This window comes from Tympanuchus pallidicinctus, unplaced genomic scaffold (assembly GCF_026119805.1).
Source record: "Tympanuchus pallidicinctus isolate F22 unplaced genomic scaffold, pur_lepc_1.0 scaffold16, whole genome shotgun sequence".
Lineage (NCBI taxonomy): Eukaryota > Metazoa > Chordata > Aves > Galliformes > Phasianidae > Tympanuchus > Tympanuchus pallidicinctus.
This window is the reverse complement of record NW_026294679.1, coordinates 11,503,334-11,518,888: the sequence shown is the minus strand read 5'-3', so window position 1 is coordinate 11,518,888 and position 15,555 is coordinate 11,503,334. Positions and strand designations below refer to the sequence as shown.

At 44.8% G+C, this 15,555-nt stretch overlaps 2 protein-coding genes across 6 annotated transcripts in view; both read right to left on the bottom strand.

Annotated features, from left to right (window-relative positions):
* The window catches only part of SH3PXD2A (SH3 and PX domains 2A), a 236,364-nt gene that overhangs the window by 125,797 nt on the left and 95,012 nt on the right, over positions 1-15,555 (bottom strand). For all 5 annotated transcript variants that reach the window (XM_052677857.1, XM_052677858.1, XM_052677856.1 and 2 more), the window contains 2 exons: positions 14,919-14,995; positions 7,074-7,165 (listed from right to left, as the gene is read on the bottom strand). In XM_052677857.1, coding sequence (XP_052533817.1) covers positions 7,074-7,165; positions 14,919-14,995 — 169 coding nt within the window. The remainder of the gene's footprint in view (positions 1-7,073; positions 7,166-14,918; positions 14,996-15,555) is intronic.
* The window catches only part of ATP5MK (ATP synthase membrane subunit k), a 426,737-nt gene that overhangs the window by 321,926 nt on the left and 89,256 nt on the right, over positions 1-15,555 (bottom strand). The gene's annotated exons all lie outside the window — the stretch shown is intronic.

Below are 15,555 nucleotides of genomic sequence, written 5' to 3'. Positions count from 1 at the left end.
CTAGCATTTGGGTTTTCTAAAGGCAACGTCAGCTTTTCAAAGTACCTCTTCAGTCCCAAATCTTTTCTATAGAAAAAGACTTGTCTCAGATTTGTAAACCTTCACTAACTCTGACACTACTGCTACGCTCAGTCTAGACAAGCCAGTTCCCAGCAGCAGCAAAGCAGGAGCCTGTTGGCAGCGCTCTGATTTCGGTTACATTCGGATGCATTCAGAATAAGTCTGGTTATTTTAAATCCATCCTGTGCCTGTGACAGCACACCACTTTTAAACCCTGCAGTGTGGTCATAGCCAATCCAGGCAAGAGCTATTTCTGTGTGCCGGGTGGCCAGTGCCAAGTGGCATTCACTGGGATACCTTCGTGCTGTGTCCTTTCACAGACAGATCTACAAAGCAAGCACAAGTTCCAAATGTGACACTGAAGGCAAGGAATACAAGCTCTTGCTGTTCCAACTGCCATTCCTCCACATCTTTTTGTTGTTGGGTTTTGGTGTTGTTGTTGGTTTTTTTTGTTTTTGTTTTTTTGTGGTTGCTGAATCTATTTCATTTAATATGCAGTCTGTTTTTCCCCAGCATTTATTGTGTGATATTTATCTACATGCAATTTCCCTTTTATTTTTTTGCCCAAACAGCGGAAAGATTCAAATCTTCTCTCAGGCAGGCTGCACTACCTCCTGGTACCACTGAGACTGCAGCCAGCAGAGAGTTTCAATACCCTCCATTTGATATGCAGCCCAAATCATTTATACGTTGCGAACAAAAGGGGAAATTCCCATGTGAAATGAAAGAAGAGGATGAGTTGTACATGTGTTATTTCTTTTTGTTCCATACCTAGAGAGCGCTCCATCCATGTGTGGGTTTTGTTTAAGATAACCATCTCTGAGTAAGACCTTCCCAAGGATCCTGGCAGCAGGCAGTGATGGAGGCCAGCAGCCAACAGGGGTATCTGGAGACCATCTGACGGTGACCTCGCACTGCCAGGACCCAGCAGTGCTGCTGGGGCAGCAGACTCACCACAGCCACAGATTTCTGCCACCCCACACTACAGGCAGCATGCTGTGAAGCACTTTCACAGAGTCATTTTCACAACAAATTTAGGTGTAGAGGATAAACATTTTGGAGCAAACGCACTTCTAAAAAAGGCACATTTGGTGCTCTGCTGAGCCCAGATGCTCAGAGACCCGTGGCAGCTCATTCCCACAGCAATCCATGTCACTGGATGGCTGGGGAAGGGCAGCCAAACAAGGTGTTTGGCAAACAGCCTTCACAGGTTGTTAAATCCTTACCTACCCAAATCTCAGCAAAGGTGATAGAGCAATTTTTTGAAATATGAAACTCTTCTTCCCATCAGAACAATGGATCTTAACTGTCTTATCTTCATGTCAACTTTTTCAGACAAATATCAGATGCACTTCTTTCTTTTTTCATGTTCTGTGTATTATGACTTACTTCCAGATGGTGAATCACATGAAATTAAGACTTCTATCATTTGCTGATTTTGCATTTCTTAGGGAAATTAACTTCCATTCCGCATCTCTCAAGTGGAATGAATTTTCCTGAAAAAATGCATTCATCGAGAGATCCCAATACTACCACCAAGTAGGGACTGAAATACTGATTGTCATGAGATGGTGCTGACTGCATTCCTAAATGATGGGAAAATTCTCTCTTCTGTAAGCCCTGTAATAAAGATCAATCCCGAACAAAGAACAGCGGCCTTCCTCGCGGCACATCTGTTCAGAAACTCCACTCCCAAATGTGTCATGAAACACTATTCTAAAGGGATGGAATACAAGAAAAATGATTAGCTTAATATCAAACAACTGAGAATAAAGATAGATGTTCTACAGATGAAAAACTTGCCTCCTCTTTCATTAGATACTGCAGGACAGACCATTTGGGAACGTGGAATAGTCATATGTAACACAGTTAAGTTAATGGATAGAAAACAAGTCTATCAGGGAACTGTACTTTAGCACTTCCAAACTCACACACTAAAATATAATTAATGTATTACCATGGCAGCTTCTTTTCAGATTCCTTACAAGAAGTTTGCAATAGGTGAAGAAGAAAGGGAGAATCCAACTCGCATTCACTGCCTAGCATCTGTGACCTGGAATGGGACGCTAGGATTTATGCGATGGACATATGATGCAGAAAGGCCACAGCTATGCAATGAATTTCTGTACTTCAGTAAAGAAACTGCCATTAGTAAATGCATTTTCTGCATCAACCCACAGAGTATTATCTCTGTACTCAGTTAAGTGCCCCACTTTGTCAGGATTTGTATATTGTTTTAAAATCACTTCATGACTTTCAGAATAAAATATTCTCAGACAATAAATGCTGCTTTAAACTCAGTTGTTAATGTTATTATTGGTGGTTTAAACAGAAATCTTGTTTGAGCCTGCCCGAATTTCTGCAGGAGGAGGACTGCAGAAATGCACCAATGGATTTTGGTCAGCTTTTGATATTGGAGTGAGACCAGAAAGGAAAATGAACACTCATGTGATCAGTCTGGCTGTGATATTTTGAATCAAACAGCAAAAATGCCCTAAAAGCAATAGACCGTACGCAATGTCGAATTGATTAATATTCCTCTTTGGGTATTTCTGTTATTTTTTGTAAAAAAAGAATGATTAAAAAAATGGTTTCTGAGATTCTGTTTGTTGACTGTGAGCCCTGGCCTGACCTTAGCCTCAAACCCAAATCCCCAGTAGAAGTCTGAAATTAATCTACCTCTGGCTTAGTTATTAGTAATTATAATTATTAACAGAAGCATCCAGGAAATGAATGGCTTTCAATGACATGGTGTTTTAATGTAGAATGCTGGAAAAATAAAAACAGTCCTTTCTTCTTTCTTTACAGCAACTTTTCCCATAGCTCTCTTACAGAGGACATGTTTTCACCGTGGGGAGTGGTCCAAGATTGCTCCCAAACTGTGCCACAGAGGATTTAGTGTCCTCTGAAGGTCTATCCCATGCTGCACAAAAGGAACCTGCTGTTGTGAGCTACCTGGCCCAGCTGCAGCACCACTGTAGGCACAGCCCAGCTATGCTCTCTGGAGACACCTCTCCAACTCTGCCTGCAAGCTGCTGGACAAGGAAGATTTTTAGTGGTGCTGAATGGAATACCTTCTGCCTATTGTCACAGAACTCGAAAGCTTGGACCATCACCAAAACAGGAAAGAGAAAACCTAAGCAGCAAATCCAACCCAACAAACTGGCCAGATTATAACTGTGTTGGAAAACCCCGTCTTTTATTATAGCTGGATCGCATGCTGCTCAGCACCATGGGAAACCAGAGTACAGAACACAGCAGTAGTAGGAAACGACCCTGCAGGGAGCAGCCTGCAAGCCAAATGGCTGCAGCCCAGAGAGGATAGCATGCAGGGGCAGTGAGGGATTCCCTCCTGGAGGTCAGCTAATTGAACTCCAGGTCAGTCTTTGTCTGATGAAGATGAGCTTCTGCAGAAAGACAGAACAGGCGATCCCGAAACTAAAGCCCATCTTGCTGCACACAGAAACAAGACACAAAAGCAGCATGAGCAACTCCATTCTGCCATCCCTCGGTGGCTGAATCTCTTACTTGGTGACATTTGCTCTCCTTTAGCACAGCCAGTTGGGTGCCATGTGCATGCTACATCGTCACTGCATGAACAATCGCCACACTGAGTGCTAAAAGAAGCAGCTGAATAAAGAGAAAATAATTCTGGTAGCCTAGATGCTGCCCTCAGGCTACCCCCTACCACCCTCAGTGAGATAATGGGGCTGTGAGTGAGGTCCAGGGAGGGTTGATTTCACAGGGCTCAGGCAGTGCTGGCTTGCTCCTTCTGAAGGGGCCTGGCAGAGTACAAAGCAAGGGAATGAATCAGGGATTTCTCTGTCAGACCACACTCCTTCGTGCAGACTCTGACAATCTCCCTTCTCCCGGACCCTACGCAGAGGTCCAGTGAGCCCCACACCTCCTCCATCCCTCCTCAGTCCACAGAAGAAAAACACTAAGATGTTTCCATTGGCTTTTACATCATCTTTTTGTAGAGATTAATCTTCAGTTTCAACAATACATCTTTTGTGAAGCGCTCCCAGCAGAAACCTTAGACACCTTCCCTAAGATCTGTTTGCTTACAGAAGACGAGGTAGGATTTGTTTAAACCCGGCTAGATTAATGTCTTGCAGACATTAGTGAAGTGAGATTTAATCAGGTTATTGCTCTACATTTTCCAGGGAAATAAATCACACTTATTACTAGGCTGGAATAAGTTGCAAAGCCTGGGCTGAGAAAATTTAGGCTTTTTTGTTTTTCCTAGGGTGTGCAAATGGGTAACTAGAAAAACTGCTTCACTGCCATTGAACTGGGAGCTCAGCAAAAGACCCTCAACAAAATGTAGGAAGGAAAAGAGAAAGCGAGCCATAATGGCTAGTGCCCTGCCTGGCAGGTCCAGTCCCGACTCTTTTACTGAGATCTAATGCCACAGGCCCTGAATCAATACAGAATGCAGGCAGGAGCGTTAAACAGTGTGAAATGCAGATTCTTGAGATCCAAGTGGGATCCTCTCCTGTAACCGTGGAGATCCTACTCCTGGCTCTGGGATATGATTCTGTTAGAACATGTGTGTGTCTCCCTGCATCAGACAGAAACTGTGGAATTAAACAACCTCTGCAAACCTTCTTTACCAGACTTAAATGAAAATCATGATAGTCTGTAGGTTCCAGAGTGTAGACATACCCTGCTGCAACACCTTCTGAGTTTGCAGCACATATTTAACAATGAACACGCAACTTCATTTTTTCTACTCACCCCAAAAATTTCTCCAAAGCAAGCCTGTCTAGAAAGAAAAAAAGAGCAGCTATTTTTGCAGACTTTTCATTTTAAAGCTGCTCCTTTTCTCATTTCACAAACAAAAAACGTTTGCTCTCAGCTGCACTAGCAGTACTTGCTTCAGTACAAATGCCAATATGATCAAAGCCACACATGAGCAACTGAGAAAGTTTGGAAATCAAGCTGCAAACATCCCCTCCTCTCCACTAACATCACAGCTACAGGTCCAACATAAGACAGCTGAAGTCAATGGAAACCTTTCTGTTATCTATAGGCACTGCATGCACCGAAGTGGCAAACAACCCCCTCAAACTTTATATCCATTTTCTATTGGACTTGATGATCTTAGAATCGCACAGAATCACAGAATTGTAGGGGTTGGCAGGGACCTCCAGAGATCATCGAGTCCAACCCCCTGCCAAAGCAGGTTCCCTACAGCAGGTCGCAGAGGTAGGTGTCCAGGTGGGTCTGGAACATCTCCAGAGAAGGAGACTCCACCACCTCCCTGGGCAGCCTGTTCCAGTGCTCCGTCACCTCACTGTAAAGAAGTTCTTACGCACACTTGTGTGGAACTTCCTATGCTGCATTTTCTGGCCATTTCCCCTTGTCCTGTCTCCACACACCGCTGAAAACAGTCTGGCCTCACCACTATGGCCTCCACACCTTAGATATTTATAGACCTGGATCAGGTCCCCTCTCAGCCTTCTTTTCTCAAGGCTGAACAGATCCAGTTCACTCAGCCTTTCTTCATAGGAGAGATGCTCCAGGTCCTTCACCATCTTCGTGGCCCTCCGCTGGACTCTTTCTCTGTCTTTTTTGTACTGGGGAGCCCAGAACTGGATGCAGTACTCCAGATGAGGCCTTACCAGGGCAGAGTACAAGGGGAGGATGACCTCCCTCGACCTGCTGGCCACACTCTTTTTAATGCATCCCAGGATGCCATTGGCCTTTTTGGCCACGAGGGCACACTGCTGGCTCATGGCCAACCTGTCGTCCACTAGGACACCCAGGTCCCTCTCCTCAGAGCTCCTCTCCAGCAGCTCATCTCTCAACCTGTGCCAGTGCATGCAAATGCAAATCATACAAATCTTAGAGGCCTTGTCCAACCTTAATAGTTCTTTGAGTCTACAGGAAGTTGTAGAGAGATGGGGGTTGGTCTCTTCTCCCATGTAACAACAATAGGATGAGAGATAATGGCCTTACGTCGTGTGTTGGGAAAAATTTATTCTCAGAAAGAATGGGGAGGCATTGGCACAGGCTGCCCAGGGAGGTGGTAGAATCACCATCCACAGGGGTTTTCAAGAACTGGGGAGATGTGGCACTGAGGGATGTGATTTGTGGGTATGGTGGGGATGGGCTGGGGCTGGACTAGATGATCTTAAATGTCTTTTCAACCTTAATGATTCCATGATTCTGAGATTATTACTGGGCTGTGCTAATACAGGTGAGACCAAATTACAGAAACACTGCCTGCAATCAGGTTTCAAATCATGCCACAGAGCTGCACAAAACACAATGGAAATAAGTCAACGTATTACTGAAGAACACAACCAAATATATCCTGCTTATTATACAGGAGAAAAGGAAACATTATGCAAGGCAGCACAGTTGCTTGTAAATACTCTCTTGCCAATGCTTTCCCTGGATAAATTAGTTCTCTGAACTGTGACAATATCACCATGAATCAGCTTGTCTATTCCAAGGTAAAGGCTACGATTCTGCTTTGTGTTCAATGGAAACTCTTTTCCCAGCCTTTTTCTTAGCTTCCTGCTTAGAAAGAATAGGCTCTCCAGAGACGATTTTGGATTTGGATCACAATCTTGCTCCCTTCAGATAACTAAAGGGAGGGCAGGAATACATTTAAAGTGGGCAGGAGTACATTTAAAGAAGCAGCTGGTAATTATTAGCTGAGTACTTACTGGCAGGATTTCCCCCTGCTGCTGCGCCAACTAAATGAGTCCTTGGTGATAATTATCAGGTAAAACTCACAAGCAAGGGGAGGTTCCCTCATTAGAAACATCAGCAAGAAACAATGCAAAAGTGGGCGGGGGTGGCTGAAAAATGTGTTTGAGGGCTGCTTGACTTCTCTGTCCTCCACACACCCAAGTGGTTATACATAATTGCTGGGCATTTTCTGAGGTACTCCTTGAAAGCTACAAAATCTGTTCCGCGCTTACAGTAGCATTTAAGTGAATGACCTTCATCTTTCTTCTAGCCAACCAAGAAGAACTGGAAAAGCATGCAGCACTTACTCTTTTGGAGGGTTGAGGTCTTCTGGACGAGCCTCAAAGAACCTGAAGACTTCATCACACTGTGAAATGTGAGGGGGAAGTCGAACCAGCGCCTGCAGAGGGAATCAAAAGGGAGGGAGAAGCACTTAGAAAAGCCAACTTAAAAACATGGCCTCAAGTATTTAAACTACCAAGCAAGAAGTAGCAAAACAATCTTGGCAGGGGGAAGGAAACAGAAAAGGAAAGCATCAGGTCCAGCTACTTACCTGAGAAGAAAGGGAATTGCACAACTTGACTGCAAATGTCAAGTAGGAAGTGATGAATTCAGATAAGTGATGGTACCTAGGGTTGGCCAGTGTCACCTTCTGCTACGTGTCCAAGAGCAGGATTCAGACCACGTGAGCAAAAGCATTACAATGAAATGATTAAGTACTCTGTGGCAGGGACTTTGTGACAGGTTTGAACAGCACCTCAAGGCAATGTGGCTAGGGTTTAGAAGCTCTTAAGTCAATGCATACAAATGCAAGCAACGAAAATCTGCAGACTCAACACCTACTCATACAATGAATTAATGTTCCCCATAAAGCTTTCTGTTTAGCACTGTCAACATTTTTCTGTTTTAGCAGAGTTTGCTAGAAAACAAACAAAAGCACACAATTTGTTCCTAAATTAATAGGAAAGAAATTTGATTAATTGCCTGCAAAAAAAAAAGAAAGAAAGAAAGAAAGAAAACAAAAGGCCTGGAGGCTATTTGTGCACAAAGGCAGCTTCACTGCAGTGCATCCTGGCTAACAATGTCCATGCACTTTGCAAGATACAGATATGCAGCACTTGTCACACTCAGCAATTGTGAGTATAATTTGGGAAGAACCACTCTAAAGTGGAAGTGGATTGGAAACTCGTGAGACAAGTACACAAGGCAGAATCATGCTGTGAATTTGCTGCCCAGGCTATAGATCCTGACGGTGCCCAAGGAAGCCACGCATCTATCCGCAGCCTGCAAACAGCAGCTTCATGTGTCATAATTCTGAGATTTACTGCAGAAGTGACCATTAGGAGAGGAAAAGAAGCTGGAGTTAACCTTCCCCTCTGCTAAGTTATGGTGAAAATAGGCCATGGGTTAAATATAGACCAAACTTCATAGAAGTGCTGTAAACCCATTTGACAAAATGAGATTGCCTGGCTCATCTGCTAGTTGGAAGTAGGACAAACAATCTTGAGAGATGGATGAAAAACTACAGCAGAGCTAAATGAAGGTGCATTAGGGCAAACTGGTTATAATAACCCATGAAACATCTGCTTTATCTTGGTCAGACAGCCAAGGAGGCCCAGCCAAAGCATGAAGGCAGGACGGGCAGTCTGCTAATGCGTCTGCTTCTAGGCAAACTTCAGAAGAGAACAAATTTGTTTCCTAGACTACTCCTGCTTGGGGACATCAAGGAAAATAGTCCCCCCAAATAAAAACCCTAATCTGAAGCAGCAGTTTCCAGTATTAGGCAACCTGATCCTGTTTGAGGTGGCCTGAAGCTACAAGATGACTGCTTCCAAGCCTAAAGCTTACATTTCCCTGCTTGAGGGATACCATACAAATGCAGGGAAAATTCATGTGATATCAACAAACCTATGAAGAAGAAGCTGACTTGGCCACAATGGCCTGTTCAGTGTTCAGCAGTCATTGAGAAGGCTTGGAGGAGATAAGAGGAAAGGCTACTTGTAACTGTTCTACAGAGCAGAAGAAAACACCCTGTTTTGAGGAAGCAGCATCAGTGGCAGAAGCCTGGCAGTAGCTGGGCATGGCTACACAGCACTGCTGGATCCTGCAGCTAATGCAGGATCAAGTGTAAGAGATGGAAAACTGAATTCCTCTACTTTGAATGAAAGACACCTCAGCTTCCATTGCTATCCAAGTCAATGCTGCTGTTTTGCTCAACAGTGTAAGAAAGCTCTCTGCCTTTATTCCTGGTGCATATAAGCAGAAATAATACTGGGAAACCAGCAAATGCCCAGGGAACAGTAAAGATTATGGCATGCTGAAAGAGAAACACTGCATCACCTCAGACACCACAGCATGTTTTATTCAGCTGAATCCCAACCAGGAGATAGACTTATGCAGAGCAGCACTGTTGTCTGAAGACCAGTATAGGGAGCCAAGATCCATTGCTGGCTCCGTTACTAACGCCCTTCTTGGTTTGGACAGGTTACTTAACCTCATTCCATGAAATTCAGCAGGGATACATCTTCTGTTATCCATTTAAAATGCTGAGCAATAACACTTACCTAATCTGCTGAAAGGTTACAAGGCTCAGATATTTAATATCTACAGTGTGTTTTGAAATCTCTAAGGGCTTGATCTTGTGCAGTCAATGGGCCAACAGCAAATGATACATATAATTACTAGAGAAACATAAATACCCAAGTTAAATGCATCACAGGGGGTCCTGGACATCAGACACCTTCTCAAAGAAACATCACTTCCCTACATGTTGCAGGTATTTGCCCTTCTTAAAAAGCGGGCTACAGATGTCAGTACTGGATCAGAGCACAGAGTGGGTTTTCAGTGATGTAGAAACACACCAGCAAGCGGCTGTGTTGTTTTATGTTTCTACATCAATGGAAACTTTAAGAAATCTGACCCCTCTGACCTGGTGGTCCCCTGTTTGGAAATCTCCAGAAGCATTAAGGTGAGCATCGTGGTCATGCTGAGCTGCAGGAGGACAACTGGTTTCAAACTAAAAGAGGAGATATTTAGATTGGATATAAGGAAGAAGTTTTTACAATAAGAGTGAGGAGGCACTGGCACAGACTGCCCAGAGAGATGGGCGGTGCCCCGTTCCTGAAGATACCCAAGGTCAGGCTGAATGGGGCTGTGAGCACCTGATGGAGCTGTAGGTATCCCTGTTCAGTGTAGGGGCATTGGACCAGATGGCCTTTAAGAGTTCCCTCCAACTCAGATGATTTGATGATTCTATGATTCTAACTGAAAAGGTCCTCCTTAGCTTTTCTCCTTCTCAGGCAGAGAGCAGTGAACAAGAACCAAAGAGATGAAGCTGTTCCACACACAGCCACCAGCTCACAAACCCTGGGGACACGGTGGCCCTGGGGCAGAGCTGGCTCTCATGCTGCAGAATCACCTCCAAGAGCGCTGCCATTTTCAGCCCAGTGAAATGAAAACCACCTGATAATAATCGGCCATTGCATGTTTTTGGGGAGCTCAGATGTAAGTCTGCAGCCAGTCATTGAGGACAGATGCAACATCTCTGCTCCTCTGCAAGGGGGAAATACACATTTGGGCAGATACATGTTCCAGCCAAATGGCTCCAGGCAGAGCTACAGCAGGCTGAAGGCAGGACTGTGAGGTCAAGGAGAGAAGAGGAAAACAGATGGTGAAAGGATGGAAAGGATAGGGATGTGACATTCTTCCTGGTAAGCAGAAAACAGAGGTAAATACATGCAGTTACAAACAGCACGCATCCAGAAACAGCAAGGAACTTGCACAGGAAAGGTGAGAGATAAAAAGTGCCAGTGAGCAGAATTCATCCTTACACCACTGCTGAATGTTATCAGTGAGATTCCTTCTTTGGAAGGCGAAGGCAGATGTGCGCTGCTTAGACCTCACACACTCCTCAGAAGATATGCTTTTATGTGCTATTTCGGCCTGTAATGATGTCTGTCTCTTTATATTACAGGTTTCAGACAGTCTCATGGAGACGCAGGTGATTGGAAAAGCTATTAGAAAAGCTGTCACGTCAGGCAGGGCGTTAGCAATCAGCCCCCGGCATCCAGCATGACCGGCTGTCTGCCTCACACAGCACCCACAGCAAAGCACAGCACGGGGTGCAGGCTGGTGCTGTAGGTCACATGGACTGCAAACAGCTCGGTGGGAATTCATGACATTAAAATGCATGCACACAGATAAAGAAACATGCAGTATTTAGGCGTGCCTTGAGTGCTGCGTGTTGCATTTAACGCAGATACATTTATAAAAACCAGATGCACTGACATGCATTTATGGAGACATGCAGGAGGTGTGGGGATATGCATACAAGGATATTCACCCCACTGAACCTTTTGTGTCTAAAACTGGAGACTGGTTTCACTTGCTTAACCACTTGTACAACCATCGGAGGAGGGCCAGCCCTCGTGGAGGGAATCTATCTGCCACAGTGGGGACACCCAGCTCTGGTGGTGAATCATGCACAGGGTTCAGGCACCCAGTTTCCCTGTGCTCAGTGGGGTTAATCCCAGCTCCGCACACAGAGACAGCTGACTACTGCATGATTACAGCTCCCTGACTTTTCATATTAAGTATCCTGTTCTCAACTGCTTATCATCCTAATTAACAATAATTGGTTGTGGCAGATGTTTAGGAATGGTCATGAGTTCACCAAGAGGGAAAGTGCAATTACCGTAGTTCTCTTCTCAGAACAGAAAAATAATTTTACTTATCTGAAAATGCTTTTTGCATCTGTTTTGTTGAGAGCCTCACATTTCCTCCAAGCTTAAACCCCCCAAAAAATGAATTGTGGAGGCCAGATGGCAAATACTGACAGTCACATCTATAGGTGTCCCTGTTCACTGGAAAGGAGTTGGACAGTTGGACTAGATGACCCATAAAGGTCCCTTCCAACTCAAATGACTCTGTGATTCTATTCAACCACGCTAGAGACTTGGGTGAAGAGTGCATGGCAGTGACTCAGACTGGAGAAGTGGGGAGATGTGAGAACAAATAAAGCACTGAGGTGAGGTGGAAAAAGGGTGCAATTTTAGAAATGATTCACACGTAGAAGGGGCTCTGACATGAAAGGGCCATAAGAAGCTGGGAAGTGAAGTTCTACACCAGGTACCAAAAGAGACATTGCAAATAATTAACTCTCACTACTGCAGCTGGTCTAAACACGTCAGGATTCTGAAAGGTAGGGTAAAAATGACTGATGAAGTTCAAAAGTTTTCCACTTAAACACTCCATTCTTGACCAGGACCAATGGCTATTTAATTTTAACTCAGCCCTAGCTTAGAGGAAGGTAAAATCTTGAAAGAGAGCCTGGACTGAGAGACCAAGAGGGAGGCAATTATGTTTTTTTCCCTTTTTGAAGAGTAAACCTGTAAACTGTCATAAAAGGATGACTAATATTTCCTGGAGTTGATGCAATCTGCTCATTTAATTTTTGTTTAGAGGGTATGTATTTGGGCACTTTGGAAAAGCCCATAAGCTTCAAGATCCTCCAGCTGGGACAGCACAGAAGTGTGACAAACAGAAGTATTTATGACAAAGGGACTCGTCTCTTCAAAGCTTTCCAGCATAGAGATGCTTCCCTCAGTCAGCACTGACACAAAGATGCCAGCCTGCAATGCTGCCCTGGGTCTTCCCAGAGGGCTAAGGAAGGAGATCGTGATGATTTGGTCTTTCTTCCATACAAGGTGATGCATAGTGGACAGGCACACCCAGGAGGTGTATTTGGGAGATCAGAAGCTTATTAAATAAAACGCCTCTAGCAAGACAAGGCTGTGAAGTTGGTATTGCTTTCATATCATCAAAAACTCCGAAAAATTTAAGAAAACCAGACCCATGGGGCCCAGAAGACATTGAATTGCACCAGGCTAACTCCAAACCTAGAGTTAGTAGAGTTAGGAGGGAAATGATCCAGAGATATCAATTCCAGTGGGCAGCACATGTTTACAGGCAAAACTGAGCTTGTTTGCTAACTCGCTCAGATTACATCCTCTCTCAGACATCCAGACCCTCACTTTCACATGTTTACAGAGAAATGCCCTGGAAATCTTTCTCTGTATGTCCCACTCCACTTTTCATCACAACGTTAAAGCTTCCTGAGGCCTTACCAAAAACACTGGCCTGGGTATCTCTATGGTACCATGCCCTCAGCTGGCACACAGCAGCAAAGAACCCAAGAGGCCTGCAGGGCCACAAGGCCCATGCTGTTGGTCAATACTTTCTGCAGGGCTCCCCATATTGCCAGCGTCCCACAAAGTGTGGGACAGCTTTTGCCTGCCTGTCCTTGGTCCCAATGCCCGTAGCAGGAGCCACAAAACATCAAACCAGAAATCAGACGTGCTTCTCAGCCATGCAAATTGCTGTGCTCTGTCAGAGACAACGAAACAACAAATGGTCGAACATTTGCCCCATGCGTTTCCCATGGCTCATTTGTGCTTCATCTTTCCAGGTGAAATGGATAGAGTCCTCATCTCGCAAAAAAATTACCACAAACTTTGCATCTGAAGCTGCCTGACTCCTCTATATCCTCATAGATTCCAGTGGACAAAGCCCTGCTGTTTCATGTATTCATTTCACTCTCTCACATCAGATTTTCTCCATCAACTACACCCACATCATTCCTTTTTTTTTTTTTTTTTAATTAAGCTTGTTGTCTGCCTACTCATTTTAGGACCAGCATGGGACAACTCTGCCCACGATAGCTGGTTGGAGCTTGATGATCTTTAAAGTCTCTTCCAACCCAAGTCATTCTGTGACTCTGACATAAGCTTTGTGCTCCTCTTTCAGACGAGCAGGATTAACCTCTCAAAGCAATCCTCCTCCTCTACAGCACTGTGCAATTCTTAATGAGTCAAAACATTCACTGGACAGGCAAAGAAAGGTAGGAAAAAAAAGGAAATTATGCTGAAGAGGGGGATTTGACCCTATTCACAAGTCCCACTAAGACCCATGTGCACCAGCTTTGTGATGCCGTGCTCCTTGGAGGTGAGTGGCAGGGCAGCGCCGGGCTGGGGCCGTCTGGGCACAGACAATGGGGTCCCAGATAAGCAGTTTCCAGCCTGGGGCAGGGGCTCCCTACCAAGTAAATCACTGCTTTCTCTGCCATGCATCTGCTGGGTGAACCCTGACATTCGTCCTGGCTGCGTCGCGGGCAGTTCCTGTCTGAAGGAGGGAGGCTGACGACGCTGTGGGACCATTTTGAAGCAGCCACTTGGCCGTCAGCAGGAAGACAGCATGTTAATTGTTGTGTAGAAAGCCTGATCTCATGTGATAAGACTTCGCTTACAGCTTCCTTGCCCGGGTGAGGCAGAAGGCAGGGGTTTGCTGGGGCCATGTCATCATTGCCTGCAGTGTGCCCCAGGCTCTGCAGGGATCTCCTCACCATTGTGGATGAGCAAATGTCTGACTGGGAACAGAGGTTTTCCCCTCCACGTGGTCTTCTGACTTTTTAAAAATGGAAAGAAAACCTCATGGGAATGAAAAGAGGAAGTCTGGGGTTTAAATTATATGCTGACATGCTCAATACCTCTCCAAAAATCGAGTATCAGTCCTGCATAGAAATAACTTTTAATCTGCTGTCAGAGGATCAATTATGATTGAATCACGAAGTCTAAGCTGGAAAGGAAAGACCAGGTCACTTAACCCTCTTTTCCACACAGCAGGCTTTTCTGTCCTGTCATAAATTTCCAGGCTTTCACTTCTTACAAGAAAACACCTCTGCAATCTGCCGGTCCATCTCTAGTGCTGCGCAAACCTGAAATTTCCCTCCTGCAGCACAGATAGGCAGGGGAAGAAGAAAATGCCATCTTTGTTATGGCTCTTTCCCTACTGAACTCTTGCATTCATCAAGGTTGAAGTAGAAATATAATCAGCTTTTATATGAAGATACTGTGCTTATGGATTTTTCTGATTAAATAAGGCACCAACATGGTGCTTCAGATGGGCAGCACAGCTGCTTCATTAAGCTTGGTGGTGTTTGGGACAAACCATATTTGCTTAAAGAAGACACCTCCCCCTCCTGCGACGGGCTCAATACAGATGAAACTCTTGGTAGTGAACGTGGAGAAAGGTGTGGTGCAGCTGATGGCTGTGAGACACCTGGAAGCTCTTCTACACTCTCCCCTGGAGCTCCTTACCCTGCAGTACTCATCAATGGGCTTCAGCCTCTTCACAGCTACATCTCGGACATGGCTCCTCCGGAACAGGATCTTACCTGAGGAGGAAACAGAGAATGGGGGGGGTTAGGAACATCACCTCCACTTTGGACAGCAGTTGTATATTTTTACATTATTTTGCAAATAATGTAAACAAAATTTGGTTACTGTTCAGTGCTGGTGTTATGCTGGAGCACATTGATATTAAGTTATGAGTCACTTCCACCACAGTGCTGCTCTGGCATGTTGGGACCAGTGCTCCACACAACCCCATTGCTGCCCACCCAGTCTCCTCCCATGGCATTGCTCTCAGCCTTGCACACAGAGCAGCAGTGCACAAGGAACGAGGTTTGGCTGATAGATACCTTATAAACCTACAGAGGGAAACCAAATAATAAGAACAAACAAGCTCTTTTTTTTTGTCCTTTAAAGTGAAAAAATAATAACCTCAGCATCCTTAATGGATGACATCTCTGCAAGTCAGCTAAGATTAAACAAATAGCTGGGTTTTGTGTTATACTACTTGTAACACAGTTTATCAAAATAATCGAGGAGCTGAGTTTCCCCACATACAAGGATGTCATGGAGTTGGTATTTTTTTGGCTCTAAGGGATTTTAT